General features: G+C 46.7%; 1 protein-coding gene across 1 annotated transcript; it reads left to right on the forward strand.

Annotated features, from left to right (window-relative positions):
* The first annotated feature begins 6166 nt into the window (after positions 1–6166).
* Positions 6167–7395, forward strand: LOC117795555 (junctophilin-2-like). The gene has a single exon (XM_034640620.1). It carries the CDS (start codon positions 6664–6666, stop codon positions 7213–7215), a length of 552 nt encoding a protein of 183 aa, XP_034496511.1. The 5' UTR covers positions 6167–6663; the 3' UTR covers positions 7216–7395.
* The last annotated feature ends 17700 nt before the right edge of the window (positions 7396–25095 follow it).

The raw sequence follows: 25095 nt of genomic DNA on the forward strand, positions 1-25095 counted from the left end.
TTGTTTGAGAGAATCATTAACCATCACCAAATAAACCCTGCTGGCACTTGGTACATGAAGGCATGTTACATGAAGTTTCTCAGGTAAGAAGCAGCTCGGAGCGGGCTGCTTCAGTTGGAAAGGGGGTGTAATATTTGAAACTAGCGTGCATCTTCTCCATCTATGGCATTTTAACATGTGGCATGTTTCAGTCAGTTGTAATGTAGATCTCATACCTCAGTTTCAAATGTTCTGGGTGGATATTATCTCTCTGCACTGCCCTCCTACCCCAGCCAACCCAAAACAGAATTTTATACATGCTATATCTTGTATTTCTGGTTGGCCATCCAAAAATTCCCTCCAGAGTTTGGTGGGGAAAAAAAAAACTCTCTCCTCAGTTTCAGCTGGAGGATGAATCCCTATCTTTTTCAGGTGGCTGCAAAGTGAATTTTACACATAACCATATAACATATTTTAATTCAGACCATCATCCTAAGCATTCCCATCAGATTGAGTGAAAATTTGTCCAGCCATTTTAACATCATGTTAACAAAGTTGGTTTAACTTTTATTTAGACTACAAAATAAGTTTTATTCTTTACTAAAACATCCCACTGACTGGAGCTGGTTCATGACACTGGGGTCTGGGCTTCACACCTACTGTGATTTGTACTTGGGAGAGTGGGAAGAGTATTCCCCAGAAAAGCTCTGGACATAAGTGGTGGAAAATCTCTGCTAGTTACTAGTTCAGTGTGGATTTAGTGACATCTGAAGGCTGTGGTTCGAGCAAGGGAGCACAGTACCTTGCCATCACAGCGCTGGAAGCAGCAGAGAGATTACTGAATGATGCTGACAGAAGGAATGCTATTGCATATGCCTAAGCCAACAGTTGTGAAACCTTCTGGTCTCACGACTCCTTTACAAATTAAGGGTGCCAAAGAGCTTGTGTTTTTGTGGGTTATACTTATAAATATTTACCATATTAGAAATTAAAACTAAGAAATTTTAAAAATGTGTATTACTTGATTTAAAAATGATTTTATTACATACTAACATTTTTAATTGAAACTTTAACAAAATATTTTAGTGAAAAGAGTGGCGTTGTTTTACAGTTTTGTAAATTTCTTTAATGTTTGCCTTAATAGAAGACAACTAGGTCTCATCTGCTTCTGCACTCAACCTCTTGTGAACATTGCATGTCATGTGACCTCCAGAAAATTCTGTACACTTGTGGGAGAATGAGTATAAAAGAGGCAGTTAATATGTTAACATCATGAAAGTAGTTTTGATCTCACAGATCCCCTGAAAGAGTAGATCCCCAGACCACAGTTTAAGAACCACTAATGAGCCTATTAGAGTTTCTGCCATAAAGGCACCTACCTCATCTCCACAACCAGTGTCTTGCTTCACCTTTTGTACTGGCAAGAGTGGAGCAATTCTGGCTTAGTGCAGTACTTGAATAAAGATGGTTCCTCAGTCTTTTAAGTCCTTTTTAGCTTTTCGGTCCTGTGGTCTAGTTATTAACTCTGTATGCTAACAGAACAGTCATCAGAAAATGAAGAAAGGTACGCCTTCCTTTCAAACAAAAGTTGTTGTGAGCAGGGTGTCGGGACAAAGTTGAGAACAGAGTTCCAACAGCTGAGTAACCTATTGAAGAAATCCAGACTTGGATGAAAGCTAAGCATTCCCGATCCATGGGAGTAAGTTTTAAGTATTTACATTTCAGTCAAGATCTCAGAACATGAATCTTGAAGCTAAACACTCTGCTCAGACCCAGTTGGGCCAACTTTAGTATGAGTGTCCCTCATTGGAACATTGGACCTTTTGAGAATGCGATTTATGGAACCAATCTTTCTTGAATGTACCCTGGGAGATGGACTCTGATTATGGATTGAGAAATTTTACTCTGATGTTTGAAAGGTAGCATCCTGACATGTGCTTTTATTAACTATTCGTAGAACATTCATTTCATCCATTTATTCAGCAAATACTCCAGGAGTGCCAGCCATCCTAGGTGCTGGGAATAGAACAGCAAGCAGAATGACATCCTTGTACTGGAGAGAGGAGAATTCCAAGATCGTAAGGGCTGGGGACAGGGTGGTTCTTTTATTTGGGTGGTCAGAGAAGCTTCTGTGATGAGGTCGGTGACATTTGAGTGGAGACCCGAAGAAAGTGAAGGAGTGAGCCTTGATATTTGGGGGCAGAGCATTCCTGACAGATGGAACAGCAAAGATGTCAACTCGGCTTGAAGCAGGCGAGGTCACAGAAGCATGGGGCAGGGGCAGGTCATGGAGGGCCTCACAGGCCATTTTAAAGGCTGTGATTCCTGAATAAGGTAAGGGGCCATCTGGGGGGATTAGAGGAGACTTGAGGCATATCAGATTGGCCTTTACTGAGAGCACCCGGCTGTTCTGTGTGGACTGAGGGGAGGCAAGGAGGCAGGTGGGAGGTCACTTCAGTAAATCAGGCAGTAGGTTTTGGTGGCTTTGACACTTGGCAGTGCAGAGGAAAAGATGTATTCTGGAACTATTTTAGAGGTACAGCTGAGGGGATTTACTGATATTGGATACAGGATGTGAGAAAAACTGCAACTAAGGACTCCAAAGGTTTTCAGAAGCTGGAAGTTGGCTGGAGGAGCAGATCCAGAAGGAGAAGTTGGGAGTCTGGTTTTGCTCTTATCAAGTCTGAGGTGCTTCTGAGAAGCCCCTGTGGTGATGTTGGTGGTGGACCTATACTGAAGATCAGTAGAGAGGTACAGGCTGGAGACACAGATGCAGGCGCCATCAGGATAGGGTGTTACTTAAAGCTCAGACTGGAGGAGACCACCTAGGAAGTGTATGTAGGTAAAGACCCAGACAGAGGACCAAGCTCTGGGACATTCCCACGGTAGAAAGGTCAGCGGAATGAAGAGGAACCAGCCAAAGACTAGGTAGAAGCAGCCAGAGTGGCGGGAGCAGAATCAAGAGAGCAGTCCTATCAGTCAAATGAAAAAGCGTTTAATTAAGAAGGGACTTGTAAACTGCCAAATGGTGCAGAGAAGGAAAGGTGAGCACCCACTATGTGTAGGCACTGGGCATACAAGTGTGAGCCAGAGTGCCAGGTGCTAAGTATGCATTAGTGCTTTTTTTTTTTTTGGAGTGAAGATAATCCTTGCTTCAAACAACTCATAGTTTGGAGAAAGAGCCCACATGTGCAAAGGCACCTAACCCAGCCAGGAAACTTGTCTGGGGAGGCGGGGCTTCTTCAGCTGAGTCCTCAGTGGCTGAGAAGTACTCAAGTGAATTTCTGTGTGCAGAAATTCTGGATTTTTCGGGTCCCTCCCCTCTAGGCTCCCTAGGAAGCGATCCACACCTGAGAAATGAGAAAAAAACAGAGGAAGCAAATGACTGCCCTCTCTGATCAAAGAACAACCACAGATGAAGAAAAGACCTGGGAAAAAGCAAGAATGAGATAGCTATCTTTAAAAGCGGTTTAGAATTCATTTCCAAGGTTAGTGAATTCCCTTCTGTCCGAGGAACTGCGTTTTCCTAAGGAAAAGCGGCTGTAATGCACAGATGGCCTCAAGAGGCCTCCCTTTCCCCGGAATGCATTCGTTTAACAGGAGAGGCAAAAGCCTCTTGACAAGCTTGGCGCTGGTCCCTAAGGCCAGTACCAAATTTGGCAAAAAAATTTACATAAACTTTTAAGAAATCAAAGTGTCCCTTTACCAATAACATAGTTTATCATCTTAAAAAGTGAAAAACCACCAGGCAGTGTTGAGTAAACATGTATTGTGAAGAGGAAGGAGTACTTTGGTGTCAAGGTATTTATTATTTTTCTGACTTACCTCTTTGGTGACTATCTTATTAAGCATTCAAGTTTGAAGGGCAACTTAGGTGAATATAATAATAGCTAATAGTTATTAGGTGTTTAGTGTGTTCTAAGGCCTTTTTACAGGCTTAAGTTACCCAACCATATAAGGAAGATACTGTTATCCTCAGTACTAATAATCCTTTGAGGTGTAGATACTTTTACAGTTGAAGAATTTGTGGCATAGAGAAATTAACAATTGGTCCAGGGTCACCCCTTGTGAGCGGCAGAACTGGGATTTGAACACGTACCTAACTCCACAACTACCTACCCTACACGGCCTATGGTAAATGGATTCGTGAATGTGTAAATGCTATTGAGAAACAGTTTCTTAATTGAAAACATACAGTGGTTCTTAACCAGAAATGAGTCAGATTCATCTGAGGAGCTTTTAAAAAGAATACAGTTGCCCAAGCCTTTTCCGGGGACAATCTATTCATTGGTTTGGGGTGGGGGGAGCTCTGGAATCTAGAATCTGTTGATGTTTTTAAATTCAACAGGTGTTGAACTTAAATCTTATGTGTACCCACCCTTGGTAGGGAACCACCATAGGGAGCTGCGGGGCTGCACAGTGGCTAAATTTATCAGGTGGAACAGCTCAGGACGACACAGCAGCCACCAGCCTTAGAACAGGATTATGGTGATTTGCCCAGCACTTAACTACAAAGAGTATTGAACTTGGGCGATTCAAACTCCTCTAACTTCCACTTTGAGATGTTGCTTCCCTCTCCCCTTGAGAGCAGAGCTGGAGAGAAACGTGTGATCTCCAGAGACCTCAGTGAGAGGTGGCAAAAGCAGAGCGCTCTGGGGTCGGCAGCGGGGCCTTCTTAGAAGTGAATTTGTGTAAGCAGTTCAGTCCGTCCACCTGGTCGGATGGTGAGCCCAAGCCTAGACGATGCAGTTTCTCTCCACTGCTACTTGCTGCCTGTCCACTCAGCAAACAGCCAGCGATAGTGAGCTCAGAGGCTGGGTGTTTCTGCCTGGGGGTGGGACGTGGACCCCAGAAGGGGCTCTTTAACAGAGAAGGAACCAGGAAGAACTGGGAGTCTGCTGGGATGAAGGGAGAGAACATTTTCTGTCCATTTCTGAAACAAAAACACATCTTTTGCAGTGACTTCAAGGAGCCTGAGTCATCGTGGGATTTGGAGTATGTCAGATTAAGTTTGAAGTCAGATAATAGTCCAATAGTTCTCAAGTGCCTTCTGCCCTTGCTTTTTTAGTGATTTCTATTCTCCCCGTCCTCCTTATCTCTCCACCCGCCCTCCCCACAACAGCTTCCTATTCTTGATGGCTCCTACCTTTCCCAGAATTACTCTATGCTCCTGTTAACCCTGGGCTCGGTTGGGATTTCCAGCCATTAGTTCTGGCCACAGCTTCATGTCATAGAGATTTATTTGTCCCTTTCACTGAAGTCTGGTGGGAACCTGAGTGCTGGGAATCCACCCAGGCCCTTCACTCCTGACCCTGCCCCAAGAGCTTTCTGAAGTCTGGCCTCACAGGCTCTGAGGACACCAGAGAAAAAGAGAACTTGGAAAGGGGATATATATATTTTTTTTAAATCACGGTCCTTGAGTATTGCAGAGACAATCTCATTCCAAATAACCAGCAACCCTGTGTCTCAGAGGTAGAGAAAGACAAGCTCCTCGCCCCTCAGAAGAGAGCCGGGGAGCCTTCTGCCTTCTGCGGGCTCCTTCCAGGGTTTTCCCAGACATGTGGAAAGGGATTGGGGGCTGTGCATGAGCACTGGACTCAGGTTTTCTCTATCTTCCAGACTGTGTTTCCAGAACCTCACTTCTCTTCCTGAGTTCCCTCCTCTGCTTTCAAAAACATATGTGAAACCATGCCCGTTCCTTTCCCTTTAGGTCACCAGATTCCTTTATGGGGCTGGCAGCGTGTATAGCCCCACGACCTGTTAGGGCATGTGAGTGGTAGTGGGGCTGAGATTTGCCAACCTCTATGCTCTGGGGGATTTTAAGTGTTCCAGGACTGGCTGTTCTTCTAGTCCCCCTTTCCCCTCCCTTCCCTTCCCTGACCCCTCTGCACCTTCCCCTCCTGCAGACTAGGGGACCCTGAAGGTGGAAGGGAGCTCCCAGCCAGGGGAAGAAAAGCCACCCAGTTGCCCCAGCTACCTACTCTTAGTTCTCAGCGGCCCTTCCTCGCCCCTCCATCTACTCCCTGGGTCTGAAGCACTAGCCCAATTGGAAACACCCCTCCCGCTTTGAAGGAGGCTGGGCTGGCCAGGGGGTTATTTTGGGAGCAGCTTCTGAGATCCAATGGCCTTGTTAGGGCAACACTGACCTTTCCGTCCCAGGAGGAGGGCAGGATCGAGAGGGGCGGGGCAGCGGCAGGGAGATCTGCACACCCACTGGGTGGAGAAGGGGGCCAGCCAGCTGCAGGAATTCAGCCTCAGGCTGGGGGCTGTCACCAAGGAGGAATTTCCCCTCTTCGAAACAGACTGGGGACCCCTCCACCCCACCCCTTTCACTGTGCTTCTTAAAGGGATCACACCGTTTTTCCTTTGACTCCAGGGAAGCCAGACTTGGGACGCTCATGGAGACTTTGAATCTTCCCCTCCTGCTTCCTTCCCAACTGGCAGCCTTCCTCTGGCTGGTTGAGTGGGGGCCTCCCAGGCATGGCACTGACCAGCCGACCCAGTGCTGACTTGGCTCCTGGGCTCATTCAGCCTCTGGTGGCATCTTGCTTTCTCCCTCCTGGGGCACAGTGGTGAGTCAGGGGCACCCAGCCCTGAGTGTGCTTGGAGCACGTCGCTGGCACCCCTCATCGCCCTCTCTCCCCCAAGCTGGAGGACGGTGAGGCTGTCAGGGGCTATGATGAGATGAGTGGGGGCCGCTTTGACTTTGATGATGGCGGGGCATACTGCGGGGGCTGGGAGGGGGGAAAGGCCCACGGACACGGACTGTGCACGGGCCCCAAGGGCCAGGGTGAATACTCGGGCTCCTGGAACTTTGGCTTCGAAGTGGCCGGCGTCTACACCTGGCCCAGTGGGAACACCTTCGAGGGATACTGGAGCCAGGGTAAACGGCATGGACTGGGCATAGAGACCAAGGGGCGCTGGCTCTACAAGGGCGAGTGGACACACGGCTTCAAGGGACGTTACGGAACTCGGCAGAGCAGCAGCAGCGGTGCCAAGTATGAGGGCACCTGGAACAATGGCCTGCAGGACGGCTATGGCACTGAGACCTATGCAGATGGAGGTGAGCCCAGCCTGGGGCCGGCAGAGCTGGTAGGAGCCAGTGAGGAAGACTGGTGGAGGGTGGGAAGAGGGAGGGGCGATGTGACACAGAATCTGAAGAGCCAGGATGTTCTTTGCTGTGTGGCGTTGGGCAAGCTGCCCTACCTCTCTCAGCATCCATTTCCTTGTTTGTAAGGGTGGGGCCGATAACAGGGCCTTTGAGCAGTGTTTAGGACAAGACCTGCTGTATAAATACACACTCAACACACATTCAGTAAAACCGAACTACTACTGGTTGCGTGCTAGGATTACAAACAGCCATGGAATATGCCCTGGCTTGTGCTCTAGAAGAATTTGGGTCTAATCTCAACTTCGCCATGAAAATTATTTTCAAGCAATAGATCATGAAATAGTCATTCATTCACCCATCCATTCACCCACTCATCCATACATTCACCCACCCACCCACCCATCTATCCATCCAACCACCCATCTATCCATTCACCCACCCATCCAATCATCCATCCATCCATCCATCCATCCATCCATCCATCCATCCATCCTTTTGTTTAGTGCATATTTCTGTGGTACCTCCTATTTGCCAGGTATTATAAAACGAGTTAGATATAAAGAGGAATAAGATACAGCCTAAGGCTTCAGGCTTGTAGACAAAAAATTATACACGAGTAGGTACAGAGTGCTGTGGCAGAGAAGGTAGATCTGAGGAGGTCAGGGACTGCTTTAGAAGAGGTGCCATCTGAGCTGGATCTTGTTGGGAAAATTCCTTAGAGAGGGTGTGAGTGGGGAGAGGAATGAGAAAGAAGCTCCAAAGCATGAGTGTGCCCGGTGGGTTAAGGAGATGGAGAGGAATTTTCTGTGGCAAAACAGCCAAGGGAAGTGGCAGAGAAGACGCCACCACCTCATCTACTAGGCGTGACTTTGCATATATCACTGAGTTGGGCCTCAGTTTCCTCATCCACAAAATGGTCTTTAGAATGTCAGGTGCTGCTCAAAATATGGTCACTAGACAGGCAGTATCAACATCATCTGTCCACCAGTTAAAATTGCAAATTCAGGGGCCTCACCTAGACCTGAATCTAAATCAGAACCTCTAAGGGTAGGCCCAGGCATTTGTTTTAACAAACCCCTCTGGAAATTTTTATATACATTAAAGTTTAAGAAGCATTGCTTTAAATCAGGCACTTGCAAACTATAGATAGCCAGCCCAACTGGCCTATTGCCAGTTTTTGTACAGCTTATGAGCTGAAAGTGGTTTTACATGTTGAAATATTTGAAAAAAATCAAAAGTAGAACTCTACGTTGTGACATGTGGAAACTATATGAAAGTCCCTACATAATATCCTTTTGGCCCACAAAGCCTATAATATTTACTATTCAGCTATTTACAGGAAAAGTTGGCTGGCTCTGCTTTAAAGGGTCATGCAGTTTCCTTCTGGCTCAGGCTACTTCTGTGAAGTCTCCTTAACATACCCCATTGGGAAGAGGAGCTGACACAGATAACTCAAAACTATAGCTACTTAAAAAAAATATTTTGGCGTCTGTCGGAAGGCATTCATAGTATATTATATTTGTCACTGGTCTCCCCTCTTTATGACAGAGGGAAGGAAGTGGGCAGTCTGGGAGTGGGTTTGTCGTGGAGCAGGAAGGAGTGTGAGCCAGCCCAGGGTGAGGTTGTGCTCAAGCTGAGACCTGTGGGCACATACAGAGGGGCCCCAGGTGCAGGATGGGCTCCCGACTGGGCTGCCCGCTGGTGGGTGTCTGGCCAGGGCCCACCCTCAAATGTGCCTGGATGTTAATGAGGTTGTGTCCCCAGAGTTTCTGTGGGTACAGTGGCTACACAGCGCTGGCTGGAATTGGACAGTGCAAGGACAAATTCTGGCTCCACACTTCCTAATTCGGTGACCTTCAGCCATTTGCTGAACCTCTACAATTCGGTGCCATTCGATTCCTTGGATGTTTATGCTGGACACTGAGCACTGGGGACACGTGGCGAGCAGGCCCCAGTTTCTCTGGCTACATCATGGAGATGATCCTTGAGGGCTGGCTGGGTGTCAGTTACCTATGCAAAGTGGCATCATTGGCGCATCAACGATGTGGCAGGCACCGTCCCAAGGCAAGCTCCAGGAGCCAGGGCAGTGAGCAGGCAAAGGTACGAAAAAATAGAGAAGGAAGAAGAGGAGTTTCTGAACAGCGTGGTCTGGGAAGCAGGATGGGAGGAATTGGGAGAGTGTAATGCCTTCCAGGTAGATGGAATGGCAGTCGCAAAGGCCCTGAGGCAGAACTGGACTTGGCATGTTTGAGGAACAGCAGGAATTCCAGGTGGCAGGAATAGAGTGGATGAAGGGAACAGGCAGGGGCTGACGTTGGAGCTGTGGGTGTGAGCCAGATCACGTAGGCTTTGCAGAGCCCTGGGTTTGATTCTGGGTGTGCAGGGGAGCTCTTCAGGTCAGGTTAGCTGGAAGACCTGCTCCTCTGGGTTGTCAGAGGCCCAGACTGTTCTTCCGAATGAGACAGTCCCACATCCAGGGGCCCTGGAAACCTCACAGATCTCTCCCAAGCCACACACGAGGTGCAGCTCTCCAAAATTAGATGTGGCCACTGCTTCGGAAAATCTCTTTAATCAACCTGTCGTCAGTTCCCTGAGGGTTCATTAAGGACCTGCCCTTTGCCCCATCCTGAGTAGTGCTGAAGAGAATGTGGACAAATAAGATCCTGTGATTAGAATCGGCTGGGAGTCAGGCTGCCCTGAGTTATTACCTGGGCCTATCCTATTATTTCATATCGTGGACCCTCAGTTTCCTCACCAATAAAATGGACTTACGCTAAACTGTCCTAAGATTTCTCATGGGAAAAATGGGTACTCAAATAAACGGTAGTTGCTATAATTACTGTTAACTCTCATTAATTCGCCCAATAAATACGTACTGAGTGATTATTATGAAGCCAGCAGTATAGTCCTGGGAGGGAGGAGTATAGAATTGAACAGAATGGAAAGGGTCCGTACCTTCCATAGAATCTACAGGAAATCATACAATAGAGTGTTGGGTGCTAGGCAGGAAAGTACTGGGGGCTAAGGGAGGAAGAGGCTGGCAACTAACCAGACTTAGGCATTCAGGGAGGCTTCCTGGAGTAAGTGGCAAGCTGGGCTCTGAAGTGTGGAGTGAGCCAGGTGACAAGGGTCGAGGACGAGTGCTCCAGGTTGAGAGAACAGACTGCACAAAAGCCAGGAGGTCTAGAACTTGCAGCCAGCCAGGAGATAAAGCTGAAACTTGCATCTTATCCCCAGTTTTAGGAAGTACTGATCAAAGGGACCGTATGTCCCATTTCCTCCACCTTACCTTGCAGTCAAAGGACACAGCAGTTTTCCAAACTGGAGGTATCGTCCCGTTAATAGTTGGTCAAATCAATTTAGTGGGTCATGACCTGCATTTTTAAAAATGAAAGAACAGAAAAGGCGGAGTGTTTCATAGAGAATAAGAAAGTATTTTTTCCTGAAATGTTTGTTCAGCTGAAGACAGATGGACATATATAATAATGTGTGTGTATATAAAAACATCTGTGTTTACATGCATTGCGTATTTCTTACGTGATGTGTGTATAAATGTATTTCTTCGGGTTGTGGTCAAAAAAGTCTGAAAATCACTGTTCTAAAGTGACTTGACGTGGCATCTTCATTGAAGCCGCTGCCACTCCCACCTCCACAGCCTCTCCCTCTCCTCCATGCCTGGTACGTCAGCCAGAGGTTAATTAAGCTCTCTAGCTCTCCGCTGGGGAGGGGAAGGTGGCGAAGGCAAGGAGCTCCCGCTCCCCAACCCTACTATAAGCCTCCTGGCACCCCTCCCCCGCCTATAGCCCTCTTCCTGCCCTGGCCATATATAGCAAAACTAAAAATAGCTGCTGGCTTAAAGCGCCAAAGCAAGCAGACACCCCAGCCTTAAGTAGTAATGCTCCTTTGGCTGCCTGGCTGTTCCCACCCCAGAGACCCACAGACTCCAGGACCGGAAGAGCTACTGGTGATCTTTGCTTTCCGAGGTCCTTGACCTGGAGCCCCAGCCTTGCCTCAGAGGCCCATCAGCGTGCAGGCAATATGTGTGCCTATGTGCATGGACTGTCTGGGTTTTTCCTCAGATAGCCATCAGATTCTCAAAGTAATCTGGTGCTAAGTTCCAGAACCACTCTTATAGTCAGTCATCCTTTCCCCCAAAATGTGCAGTGGAAAAACCAGGCCCAGGGGCGCCTGGGTGGCTCAGTCAGTTAAGCGTCCGACTCTTGATTTCAGCTCAGGTCATAATCTTGGGGGTCGTGAGATCCATGCTAGGCTGGACGTAGAGCCTGCTTAAGATGTTCTCTCTGCCTCTCCCTGTGCCCATCCCCTGTTCTCTCACTCTCAAAAACAAAAACAAAAAACAGGCCCAAGGTTAACTTTGTTTGTAAAGCCAATAGTAATAATATAATAATAATAATAATGATAATAGTTAATTTTTGGCATGCTTACTATGCGCCAGGTGCTCTTGGCATGGAACATGTGTTATTTAAACCTTCACGGGACACCTGGGTGGCTCAGTTGGTTAAGTGTCTGTCCTTGGCTCAGGTCATGATCCCAGGGTCCTGGGATCCAGCCCTGCATCAGGCTCCCTGCTCAGCAGGAAGTCTGCTTCTCTCTCTCCCTCTGTGCTCTCTCTCACTCTCGCTCTTTCTCAAGTAAATACATAAAATCTTTAAAAAAAAATAAACCTTCACGACAACCTTATGGGGAAGTACTGTTATTATACCCTATTTTACAGAAAAGGCAAAGGAGACAGAGGATTTATGTACTGTATTCTCTCTCACAGTCCTCTAGTAAGAGGCAGAGATAGAATTTGATGGTAATAAGTGATAATTAAATAGTTCATAGTATATGGGGCGCCTGGGTAGCTCAGTTGGTTAAACTTTGGACCCTTGGTTTCAGCTTAGGTCATGATCTCACGATTGTGGGATCCAGCTCTGCATCGGGCTCTGTGATCAGTGTGGAGTCTGCTTCAAATTTTCTCTCCCTCCCCCTCTCCCTCTCATTCACTCTGTCCCTCTCTCTCAAATAAATAAAAATCTTTAAAAAAAATAGTTCATAGTATAAATAACTATTTTAATAAGTGATAAACAACTATACAAAATAAGACTGGCTACATAATTTGTGAAACCCAGTACAAAATGAAGATCCAGGACCCCCTCTTCAAACTCATGAAGAATTTCAAGGTAATGACAGCAGAGCATTAAACCAAGTGTAGGGCCTTCTAAGTGCAGAGCCCTGAGCAATGACACAGGTAGACGCTCGTGAGGCAGGCCTTGACGGTGGTCACAACTGCATCTACCACTTATCCTGTCTTTATACCAGGCTTTGTGCTAAGAATCTTACACACATTATATTATTCTGGCTTATTAATAACTCTCATTGACTACACTAGTGGCGTTCAAATCTTTGTGGTTGCAACCCGCTGTAAACTAAGCATTTCACCTCGTAATTCTGTACATACACACACTAAAATGTAAAACTAAAATAAATCATCACAAAATAATATTTCCCTTCCTATATGCAATGCTTGCTATTTTTTTCTTTTATTCTGTCTTGCTAAGAGAATTAAATGATGCCCTGATAGAGGAAAGCACTTAGAACAGAGCTTGACATGTGGTTAGGGCTTTTATTATTATTGTTGCATGCTGAAAAGATGATATATGTTTTAAAGATTTTATTTATTTATTTATCTATTTGACAGAGAGAGAGTGAGAGAGAGCACAAGCTGAGGGAGCAGCAGAGGGAGAGGGAGAAGCAGGCTCCCTGCTGAGCAGGGAGCCTGATGTGGGGCTCCATCCCAGGACCCTGGGATCATGACCTGAGCCAAAGGCAGATGCTTAACCAGCTGAACTACACAGGCACACCTGAAAAGATGATATTTTTATGTTTAACTATGACAGTTGGGTCAAAACCCCAGGCTTCTGCTCTCTGAATCTGATTTTCTTTCTCTTGCCCAAAGCTGATGACTTAAGCTCATTTTAACCCAACTGACTGTTAACATGGGAGCAAAATGAATTTGCCAGGATAGGAGCCTGAGCAACACCTAGTGTCACATTATCTGGGTCTGGGATATGTGTTCCTTGAAGCGACTTCATTCATTCATTCATTCACTCATTCATTCTTCAAAGGAATATCTTTTCTATTGATCTGTTCGTCTACCTTTATGCTACTATCGCACTGCCTTTGTTATTGGAGCATTATAGTAAATGTTAAAATCAGAGTAAATCCTCCAACTTTGCTTTTCTTGTTTAAGACTGGATACTTCTAGGTCATTTCCATTCCCATATATATTATAAAATCAGCTTATTGATTTCTACTAAAAAGTAGATGGGAATTTGATTAATAATGCATTAGACCACCCATTTATCAATTTGCAGAGAATGGACAACTTAATGGCAGTAAGCCTTCCAATCCATGGACATGGTATATATCCCTATTTATTTAGGTCTTTAATTTCACTTAGCAGTGTTTTGGAGTTTTCAGTGTTTTGCACATTTTTGTTGTTGTTGTTGTTGAATAAAATTCGTAAGTTTTTAAAATGGAATTTTAAATTTCATTTTTCCAATTGTTCATTGCCAGGTTATAGAAACGCAGTTATTTTTGTACATTGACTTTGAATCCTTTTACGCCACTAAAATTAATTTCTTAGTTCAAGTGGGATTTGTTGTTGTTGTTGTTCTTCTTCTTTTTTTTGGATTTAAAAGGAACATCTTTTAATTTAAAGCTTCTTGATAGGGGGCGCCTGGGTGGCACAGTGGTTAAGCGTCTGCCTTCGGCTCAGGGCGTGATCCCGGCGTTGTGGGATCGAGCCCCACATCAGGCTCCTCTGCTATGAGCCTGCTTCTTCCTCTCCCACTCCACCTGCTGTGTTCCCTCTCTCGCTAGCTGTCTCTATCTCTGTCGAATAAATAAATAAAATCTTTTAAAAAAAAGTTTCTTGATAGCTATTAAAAACCAAGTGTGTAAGTCCTAAGAGAGTCTGACAGGAATAAAAGAGGCATGTGGTACTTAGCATTTGCGGCTTACGGTAGCCAGTTCTGGGTTCGAATCCCAGCTGTGCCACTTCTTAATTCTATGAATGTGGGCACATAACCTCTCCAGGCTCTCATTTCCTTTTTTCCATTACAGGTGTCAAAATCTTCAGAATATGGTTGAAACAATGAAATGAGATAATACATAAAAAGCACTTAGCATACTGCCTGGCACCTAGAAAGTGCTGAAACGATCCCCCTTTCTGCATTTCTTCCATAGTCTAGAGGGTGAGCTAATTCAGGGTGGCCTGAACCACAGCTGTTTGGGGGAGACTGGTTCAGCACAGAAACTAGCTTTTGATTTTGGAGCAGTTAATAAACTAAGACTTTGATTCGATTAGTTTTGCCTTGAATCCTGCCAGTGTAGATGGAACTCATGCCAGGCACGATTCCATTTCGAATGTAGAATCAGCATAATTTAACCTCATCTTGAAAATCTCATGTCCCAGTTCACAGCCAGGGGGCCAGCATGACAGCTGGCTGAGCCGCTGTCATGGCAGCTTCTTGGCTTTTTCTGGGACCCCAGGGGAGCAAAGTGGACCCCAGCAAGACAGGAAAGTGGACACAATTAGTCTTTCTTCTCTGCAGCCTTGCCTTCTGTGGTGCATGTGTCCAATTGGCCAAATCTCTGCACAAATGCTCCTGTCCAAGGCCAGGCCCTTGGGATTCATCAAGTTTGCTTGTTTCCAGAGACTGCTAATTCTGTGTCCCCAGCAGCTGTTCCCTGCACCAGCCCTTGCTGCCACACCCTTGTGAAGAATGTTGAGTCTCATTTTCTGAGGGCCCTGGTTGAGGCTGGGGTGCAGGCTGAGTGGGACAGAGTTGCTTCCTGCCATAGACCAGAGGGCTGTCCTTGTCCTCTCCTATCCCTTCCGAAGCCAGAGCCACAGAGTAGGTGGACAGTTAGGTCTGGTCACAAGTGAAGCATCCAGGACCCCTGCTTGTTCCTCTATAACTGAGAATTGACTGACCCAGACCCACCTGGCAAAAGCCATAGGATGATCCAGGGGCTGTGGGAACTCCAAAACCCCCTTCCCTCCAGGCAAGCAGAGAGCACCTTGTGCCTGGAAGTATTCAAGCATATGCTGCTGACTGTCATATGGACAGTGTAGAGCAGGGGGTCACACACGCAGGCCTGAGGGCTGCATACAGCCTGCAGGAAATGCTCTGTTTGGCATGCACAATGTTTGTATTAATTTTGTATTTTTAAGATTTATTTATTTATTTTAGAGAGAGAGTGAACGAGCGTGAGCAGGGGGAGGGGCAAAGGGAGAGGGAGAGAGAACTCTCATGCAGACTCCCTGCTGAGCTCAGAGCCTGACATGGGGCTCAATCCCAGGACCCTGAGATCGTGACCTGAGCCAAAGTCAAGAGTCAAATGCTCGACCAACTGAGCTACCCAGATGACCCTATGACTTTTATTTTTTAATTAATTAATTTTTTAAAAAGATGTATTTAATTTATGTTAGAGAGGGGTGGGAGGGGCAGAGGGAAACACAGTCCCAAGCAGATCCGCCCTGAGCACAGACCCTGATGCAGGGCTTGATCCCAAAACCCTGAGATCATGACTTGAGCCAAAACCAAGAGTCGGATCCTCAACCGACTGAACCACCCAGGCGCCCCTATGACTTTTATTTTTAATTAAATTTGAATCCTTTATGGACACCATCTTAACAAAGTGATCAAATTTCACATCGCTGATGACAGGACGACCTTACAATATAGGCCCTTGATGGGACGTAGAGAGAAGGACACAACATCACTACACTCTAGTCCTGCCGGGAAGGTGTGGAGAGCGGGCAGTGTATGCAGGGTCTTGTAAGCCATTGCAAGACTCTGGCTTTTACTCTGAGAAAAATGAGGCCTATAAAAGTGACATGATCTGACCTTGTTTAAAGGGATTCCTTTGGCTACTGTGTTGAGAGACTGGGGGAGGGGAGGTGGTGCAGAAAGGGTAGAAGCAGGGAAACGAATTAGTTTATTGCAATGTTACGGGTGAGAATACAGGCTTGGGCCACCACCTTGTAGCAGGGGAGGTGAAAAGAAGTAGGTAAATCCTGGATGTATTTTGAAGGTAGAGTCATTAGATTTTGCTGATAGACTAGACAGGGGGAGTGAGAAAAAGAGTCAAGGCTTTAGCTTAAGTCACAGAAGGATGGCATTGCCCTGACCTGGGATGGGCCAGGCGTTTGAAGAGGGAAGGTCAGGAGCTCAGTGTTGGACATTATGGGTGAGAGGATGCCTGTTGCATATGCCACGTGGGCATGAAGGTTGTAAGCAGGCCTGAGCATAGAAAGGGGGTCAGAATGACCCATGTGGGGCCTCCTTTGAACCCAGACTCTTTCCCCTTGATTTCTTTTGCCTCCCTTACACCCAATTGTTTCTGGTTTCAAAGGCCCTCAGGGTTACTGAGCTGACTCAGAGACTGGCAAAGGGACTTCCACCCAGGCCACAGGTCCCCAGGCCTGGTGGTACCCAGATGATGTCACTTGGTTAATCCCCTGCTTCTTGTGTGAGCTGTGGGGTGTCCTCTGGGGTGGCAGCCTCTGGATGTGGGGGTGGTGGAGCCCTGCAGGCTACAGGGACTTGTCATACACCCGCTGTAACCTGACCCTGCTCCCAGGAGCTGGTCACAAACACTGCTAGCTCGTCCGCTTTGGGTTACCTCTCAGCAACCCTGGAAAATCAGGGACAGTGGAGCTTTGATAGGTGGCAGTGTTTGGGAGCCATTGGAAGGGACATTGGTGCCACCTCGCAGGCAAGCCAGAGAGCAAGGCATTAGGATTCAGTATCATGATTGATTAGCAATGTTTATGTAGTCACAGGATGGATAACAGATGGCCCATATGACAGATTACTTGTTGTCTTCAGTTAGATGGTCTCGGAGAGCCACTCTACCTGTGACCTTCTTGGGATTGAGAGTCTCACTTACCCCCGAGTTGAGGTTGTCTATGAATGTGTTACACATTGGCAGATAGCAGGAGGGAATATGACTGTCTGTATTACATGTGGGGTGCTGGCACCAGCTGCTACCATCTCATGAGAGCCCATCGCTAAATTTCCAGGAATTTTGCAAGCTGGCTGTTCAAACGTGGCCTGACTAGCCACTGTGGGTTATTAACATGATGGAACTTGGCTAGCACTACAAATTAGGGTTGTTTATTTTTCCAAAGAGCTATTCCACCAGCATACCACTGAACATTGTGCTAATATGAAGTGCCCATTTTTCCTTCTTACCCAGATGGAGGGTAACCAATCATCCTGCTTTGCCTGGGAACTGTCCTGGTTTTAGTACTGAAAGTCCTATGTCTTGGGAAACCCTTCAGTCTGAGGCAAACTGGGATGAACTGGTCGTCTTGCAATTCTTTCCCATGAAGTGAAGGGAGCCAACATTTGTTGAGAGTCTGAGATCTCTGCTAGAGAACCCATGTAAACCCTCCAGCAACCCTGCAAAGTAAAATTGCTCTGCTTACTTTACTGACCAGAGATAGACTCAAAGAGAATGTGCCCAAGGCCATGAATTTGTTCACTCATCTGACAGTATCCACTGAATGCTTTCTATGCGTCAGACATTGCAGTGAGTGCTGGTGAGTACGGCAGCCTTGGTCCCTGCCCTTAGAAGCTTGTGTTCTAACAGCAGAGACCAGCATTGGACAGCTAGCTAATTACAAGTGGGACAAGCAATTTGAAGGGAAAATAGAAGAGTGTATGGGGGTCTCGGGAACCTGATCTGGTCTGGTAATCATGGAAGGCTTCCTTAAGGAAGTGGTTTTGAGGCTAAGATCTGAAGGATGAACAGGGGATGGCTGGGTAACAGGAGCCACACTGTGCCAGGCACAAGGAACAATGAATGTAAAGGCTTGGAGGTGGACACAAGAAAAGGTTGTTGTGTTCAAGAAAAGGCAGGAGAAAGAATGGAGTCAGTGAGGCTGGAGGGTTGGCAGGGCCTAGGTCATGAGGGCTTTGGGGGTTGCAGTGTAGAGTTTGACTTCACCCTTATGGTAGATACTGCTGGACACCCTCATTTACTGCTCAGGAGCAGGGTCCTCCCCCCACACCACTCCCTCCCCCGCCCCACTGCCAGGAGTGCTGGTTGCTGATGGCTCATAGTGGGGTGCTGTCGTCTGTCAAAAGGAGTTGCTAGCTCTGTGGGCAACCCATAGCTAATGAGTGCTTGATACAGGAGTTCAAAGACCCAGCCTCCTTGGGCCTCTGAAGGGCCATAGCAGCTCCAGAGATTCCCATGGGATCAGTGGAGGCCTTGGTTACAACAGTTCAACTTCTGCTGTTGAATCCTGCTTCCTTCCTTACAGATGTTTGTCCCAAGAGCATTCCCCCCAAATCGCTCACATACAATTTTGGCTTGAGGACCCAAGACAATCCTCAAGGCACTCAGAAGCCCCTGCAGGGTTTTTAGGTGGGGTTACCTGATCAGAGCTACATCTTATTAAGGAGATGACTCTGGCAGCAGCAAAGGATGGACTGAAGCATCAGGGGAGGTGAAACACCAGGGAAGATGCTGTTGTAGTAAACCAGGGAGAAGGGTGCAACCTGAACCAGATGGATGAGGTGGAGATAAAGAGAAGTGGGGGAAATTAAAGCAATATTCAGAGTCAGGCCTGTCTTTTTCCAAAGACCAAACAATTTCTATTATTCTGCTGCCCACAAAGACATCTCAGGCCTGGCTTGCTTTCTCAGGGACACTGGGTCCATGGTCTTTATCAAGGTGGGTTGGAGCCAAGCTGGGATGGGTCCCCTATACTCAGGAGCATCTATATATTGGTTCACTCTGTGCATTGGTCCAATTCTGATGTGCCGGGACAAGAGCCACTGACCCCTGGACTCTCTGGTGCTCAGTCCCCTACCTGCCATTCTCCATCTTAAACCCCGTCTGAAATATGCTGATGACACATGGGACACATGGTTCCATCCAAAGATCTTGTCCTAACATCTGACCCTGTGTGAGAGAACTTAGAGAAGGACTGGGGATGGCTATTAGCCCAAATAGATGAGACAGAGACAAGATAGCTGTCATAGGAGGTAAGAAGAGACAATATCTCAAGCAATGAGAGTATGGAGGAAGGAAGATAGCCCAGGAAGGTTTCCTGAAGGAGGTGGCTTTGATGCTGGGCTTTGGTGAATTTGGGAAGATAAAACTGGGAGGACGCATTGGGACCAGGTCATGAAGACCCTGAACTGTCAGGTCAGGACGTCCATAGGCAGCAGGGACCCCTGGAGAGGAGCTAGTCATGATTCTTCTCTCTTCATTTCTGTTCAGTCCTCCAGGGACACTGATGTTCAGACCTCAGACAGTCTCCTAGAAATAGGCAGATGTCACTGGCCAGAGGGGGTGGTGTTTTCAGTTTCCATTCTGTATTTGGAGGCAGAATCCCTGATCTGCCTCACATGTCTTGTCTGTGTTTCAAAGTGGACTCTGGATCTCCTAGACTTCCCTTGGGTTTCTGAAATGGTCAGCTTCCTTCAGAGCTGAGGTTTGGGTGGGGGCTTTCAAACCTTACAAACCAAGTCATTTAAATTCTTAGTTTCAATTGTTCCAACTATGAAATCAGAATGATGACACCTATACTTGTTAGGATTTTTTTTTTTTTTGTCTGCAGGTAATAGAAAACCCTAACTCCAAGTGAATTAAACAAGTAGTTTCTATAGAAATATAATGGGGGCTACATATGCAATTTAAGCTTTGCTAGTAGCCATATTTAAATAGGTGAAACTGATTCTAATAATATACCTTATTTAACCCATTACCCAAAATATTATCATCTCTACATGTAATCAATATATAATTATTAGTGAGATATTTTACATTCTTTTTTGGGGGTACTAATTCTTTGCAATCTGGTGTTCAATAACCACTTATGTCTAGTGGCTACCATATTGGACAGCCCTGACTTAAACAATAAGGATATTTATGATCTCATGTAAAGAAGAATCCAGGGGTAGGGCAGTCTCAGGATTGGATGACTAGAGGCTCAACGGTGTCAACAAGGGCCCAGGTTCCTGCCACATTTTGCTCTGCCATCCATAGTGTCAGTTCTGTTCTCAGCAGCTCCCCTCATGGTACCAAGTTGGCTACCACGGCTCCAGGGGTCACCTCCACCTGCAAAGACACCCAGCAGCAGAAGACTATGCTTCTGCGTTTCTCTTTATAAGAACAAGGAACTCTTTCCTGCTTCCCTGGCCTGCCCCCACAGCTGACTTCCCCTCTCGTCTCAGTGCTGGATTTCATCAAATGCTCACATTGAATTCAATCATTGGCAATGTGGGTAGACAGGATATCTGTGCCCAGGTTCCTGCCACATTTTGCTCTGCCATCCATAGTGTCAGTTCTGTTCTCAGCAGCTCCCCTCATGGTACCAAGTTGGCTACCACGGCTCCAGGGGTCACCTCCACCTGCAAAGACACCCAGCAGCAGAAGACTATGCTTCTGCGTTTCTCTTTATAAGAACAAGGAACTCTTTCCTGCTTCCCTGGCCTGCCCCCACAGCTGACTTCCCCTCTCGTCTCAGTGCTGGATTTCATCAAATGCTCACATTGAATTCAATCATTGGCAATGTGGGTAGACAGGATATCTGTGCCCAGGTTCCTGCCACATTTTGCTCTGCCATCCATAGTGTCAGTTCTGTTCTCAGCAGCTCCCCTCATGGTACCAAGTTGGCTACCACGGCTCCAGGGGTCACCTCCACCTGCAAAGACACCCAGCAGCAGAAGACTATGCTTCTGCGTTTCTCTTTATAAGAACAAGGAACTCTTTCCTGCTTCCCTGGCCTGCCCCCACAGCTGACTTCCCCTCTCGTCTCAGTGCTGGATTTCATCAAATGCTCACATTGAATCCAATCATTGGCAATGTGGGTAGACAGGATATCTGGCTGAGAGCAGTCAGGAAACCCCCCTGCCCAGGGAAGAGGGCTGGGTCCCGGACCACACTGATGTTCTGTCAGCAAAGGAGAGGTCTGCAGTTGGGTAACCCCCAGGATCTGCACAACCCCTAGCAGGCCCAGCAGGCTGGTTAACTGGAGGTCGGTGGAGAGGTTTTACAGCTCTTACTCGAGTTGCATATTAGAACCATCAGAGGTGCTTTATAAAAACTCTGGCGTCCACATCCATTAAATCACACTCTCTAGCCAGGAGTGTGGATCTTGTGCTATCGATGTGGCTTCCAGAAGCTACTCTGTCATGTGTGTTTCGAAGGTGTGGAAGCACGTCTCAGTGATGAACAGACTTCCCAAATTTTCTTCCTCCCAAGGACAGTAGCTTTAAGGCCTCCTGAGTCAGAGATGTGGCCAAGGCAGAGAATCGGAGCTGGTCTCATTCTCTCCCTCTGAGTTCTTTCTGTCCTCCCTGGCTCCTTTCATCTCTCCAGTTAATCCTTTCTGGGCCAGCTTTTCTGAGCAAAGATTCTGGCCTGACAAAAAGTTAACCTTTATTGAGCGCTTACTGTGTGCCAGCGTCCTCACATATGGCTCACCTAGTCTGTGGTCAACCAACCCTCCCCCACCAGCCAAGGCACTCTGCACCATGCTGTGGCTGCCTCACATTTATTTCTGATGGTTGATTAAATCTAGTCTCTCTGACATTCAACTCCAAGCCCCTTGAGGGCAGAGATCATGTCTATTTATTTACCACTGTGTCCCCAGCATCTAACTCAAGAATACAGGATCCACAGCAAATACTTGCCGAATTGGAATAAACGAATGATAATCTGAAGTAGGCATCATTACCTCCATTTTAAAAAGGACCAACGGAGGCTCGGCAAGCTTAAATAGTTCACGCGTGTTCTAGAACTATTTGGTGTCAGAGTGAAGGTTAAAACCCAGGTTATTCTCTACTAAAGCAGAAGGGCAGCTGCAGGGAGAAGGTGATACTCAGGTTTTATAAAATTTAGGAGCCTGGTGTGAGGGACAAAACTATATTTGGTTGTGGCCTTCACCAGCCATTTACATGTACCCCAATAATTCCTGGGATTTGGGCTGCTAAATCTAGACCTGAACACATTGGCAGCCACCACCAGCCGCCGCTGAGCAACCTACCACATGCTGAGTCATGAGGAAATAAAGAAAACATGGTTCCTGCCCCTGGAAGAACGGAAGGGTGTCACTGAGAAAATACATTCATCAGACGTTTACTGTGGGCTTCTTTGGGCCTGGGAACTGTGCTAGATGCTGGAATCATAGCAGGAATAAGCTGGACATGGCTCCCTCCCTCTTGGAAGCCAAAGTCCAGTGGGAAAAGCTTATGGTGAACAGATGATCTTAGTAATTATTTAACTGCAGTTGGGAAAAGTGCCAAGAACAAGTACAGGGCGACATGACATCATGTAGCAGTGTCAGGGGGTAGGGCTCAAGAAATCCTCCCGGATGAAGTCACATTTAAGCTGAAGCTTGAAATATCAATAGAAGTTGGCCAGGGGAAGAGAGGAGAAGATGCTGAGAAGGGGGGGGGGCATGTGCAAAGGTCCTGAGGTGGAAAGGCAAGTGTGAATGGAGAGTTGTTCAAGATGAATCAGGAGAGGTGGTCAGGGGCAGCTACACCAGGCCTTATAGCCTGCTGAGAATCTTGCCCCTCATCCCGAGGGCAGTGGGAAGTCCCACAGAGTCTATAAGGCCAAGTGAGGGGGCCAGCCCAAAGATTATCAGGAGGCGTTTCCTTCCACAGAAAGCTCTTCTCAGCCAGATGGCTGTGGGCGGGGTCCTCCTGCTCCCTCTCTTTGGATGCTGATGCATTCCTCCTGTCCCCAGGGAGAGCTGCCCTGTCTTAGAGAGAGTCAGGCTGGGGATGGCCCCAGCACTTGGCTTTTCCCCCTTCCCAGGGCCCCATCACTCCCAGCCTCCCCTGGGTGTCTGTGCCTCTTGCCACTTGCTTGTAAGTTTCCTAATATAGCCTGGCCGTTTCCTCCCCAACTGGTGGCCAAGAGCCGCTCTCCTGTTGCAATCTCAGTTTTTCTTGGGCTTAAAGGGACCATGTCAGCCCATCTCATGCCAACTTTAAGCTAAAGGTAGATTGGCTGGTTTAATATCACAAACTTGTCCAACCCAGAGATTAGATGTTTTCTGTCTTTCTCCCAGTTTACCATCTTCTCTGCTCTATTCTTGGTGACTTTCGCCTTTCATAGATTTTTTTTTTCTTCTTTCTTCTGAGCACAATGGAAGGAGCACAGCTAAACATGGATGTGAGTTTTTGTATATTTATTAGCTGTGTTGCCTTGGGTGAGTCTTATAGGAACCACTAAATACCTCTCTGGGAATGAGCCATTCAGATTTCTGGAGGAGGAACATTACAGGCAGAGGGAACAGCAAAGAGGCCCCAAGACAGAACCGTCGCTAATGTGTGGGGGGAACAGCAAGGAGGCCTTTGTGGCTACAGTGGAGTGAGGGAAAGGGGAGAAGTGAGGGAGGAGAGGACAGAGGAATGACAGGGATGAGATCAGGTAGGGTCCATGGATCACTAAGGACTTCAGCTCTTCCTCTGAATGAGAAGAGGCAGAGCAGTGTCATGATTTTGACCTTATTACATTTGAACCGAATCCCTGTGATACGTGCATTAAGAATGGATAGAGGAGTACAGGGCGGAAACACACCAGCGTGGCAGCCATTATGAAAATCCCAGCAAGAGACAAGGGAGGCTTGGGCTACCATCTAGTAACAGCGGGGGTAGTGAGAAGTGGCTGGATTTCAGATGCCCTCGGAAAGGAGAGTTGACAGGATTTTCCGATGGGTATTTGCAGAATACTGTGATGAGGGTGTTTGTGGGTTTTTTCCTCCTTAGAAGTTAATTAATTAATTATTAAATCAAGGTATCATTTCCATGCAATAAAATGCATTTCAAGTGCAGAGTCTTGACAAATGTATACACCTGTGTAACCACCAGCACCATCAAGGTATAGAATATTTCTATCAATTTAGAAAGTTCCCATATATCCCTTTGCAGTGGATCCCTCCTACCCACAGCCCCGGTAACCACAGATCTGCTTTCTGTCATGATCCATTAGTTTTTTCCAGGCTTTGATGTAACTGGAATCACACTATATTCTTTCATCTCTGGCTTTACTCACTTAGCACGTTTTTGAGAGCCATGCTGTATAATTGGTAGTCTATTCCTTTTTATTTATTTTTATTTATTTTTTATTTTTTAAAGATTTTATTTGTTTATTTGACAGATAGAGACAGCCAGCGAGAGAGGGAACACAAGCAGGGGGAGTGGGAGAGGAAGAAGCAGGCTCATAGCGGAGGAGCCTGATGTGGGGCTCATCCCATAATGCCGGGATCACGCCCTGAGCCAAAGGCAGACGCTTAACGACTGCGCCACTCAGGCACCCCAGTCTATTCCTTTTTAATGCCAACCAGTATTCCACTGTGTGGTTGACCACCTGTTCATCCATTTACCAGTTGATGGATATGTGGGTGGTTTTCATTTTTTTGTTGTCTCCTTTTTAATCCTCCCCTGAACCCTAGAAAGTGGGTATTATTTTTCCATTTTCCAGATAAGCAAATTGAGAATCAGAAGAAGTAACTTATTCAAGGTTCTCCAGATTAGATGATGTCTGAGATCAGTTTGTCTCAAACTTCACATTTCTGTCTGTCCCCCTGCTCCCATACAATGTGACCCCATGGGAATGAGTTTGGAAATGGTAACACATTAGTTTTCCATCTATCCATCTCCCCATTTGATCATCCCCTGCACCATGCTCTCATTTCTCTATTCTTTGCACCTGCCACACACACCCATTTGAACTGGTTTCAAATCCAGTTCTGCTCCTTCCTGACTGGGTGACTTTGGGCAAGTCACATAACCTCTCTAAACCATTCCACCTGTGAAATGGAGATGTGTTTGTATCTTCCTCTATGAGATCATGCCCAGTGATATCTCCTTTCTCTGTCCCTCTCCACTTCTCTTTGGCCCTTTATAGTTCATATTCTACGGTAAGTGGTTTTTCATGGCTGGTCACTGAAGGGAGAA

The sequence above is a fragment of the Ailuropoda melanoleuca genome, chromosome 13 (assembly GCF_002007445.2).
Source record: "Ailuropoda melanoleuca isolate Jingjing chromosome 13, ASM200744v2, whole genome shotgun sequence".
Lineage (NCBI taxonomy): Eukaryota > Metazoa > Chordata > Mammalia > Carnivora > Ursidae > Ailuropoda > Ailuropoda melanoleuca.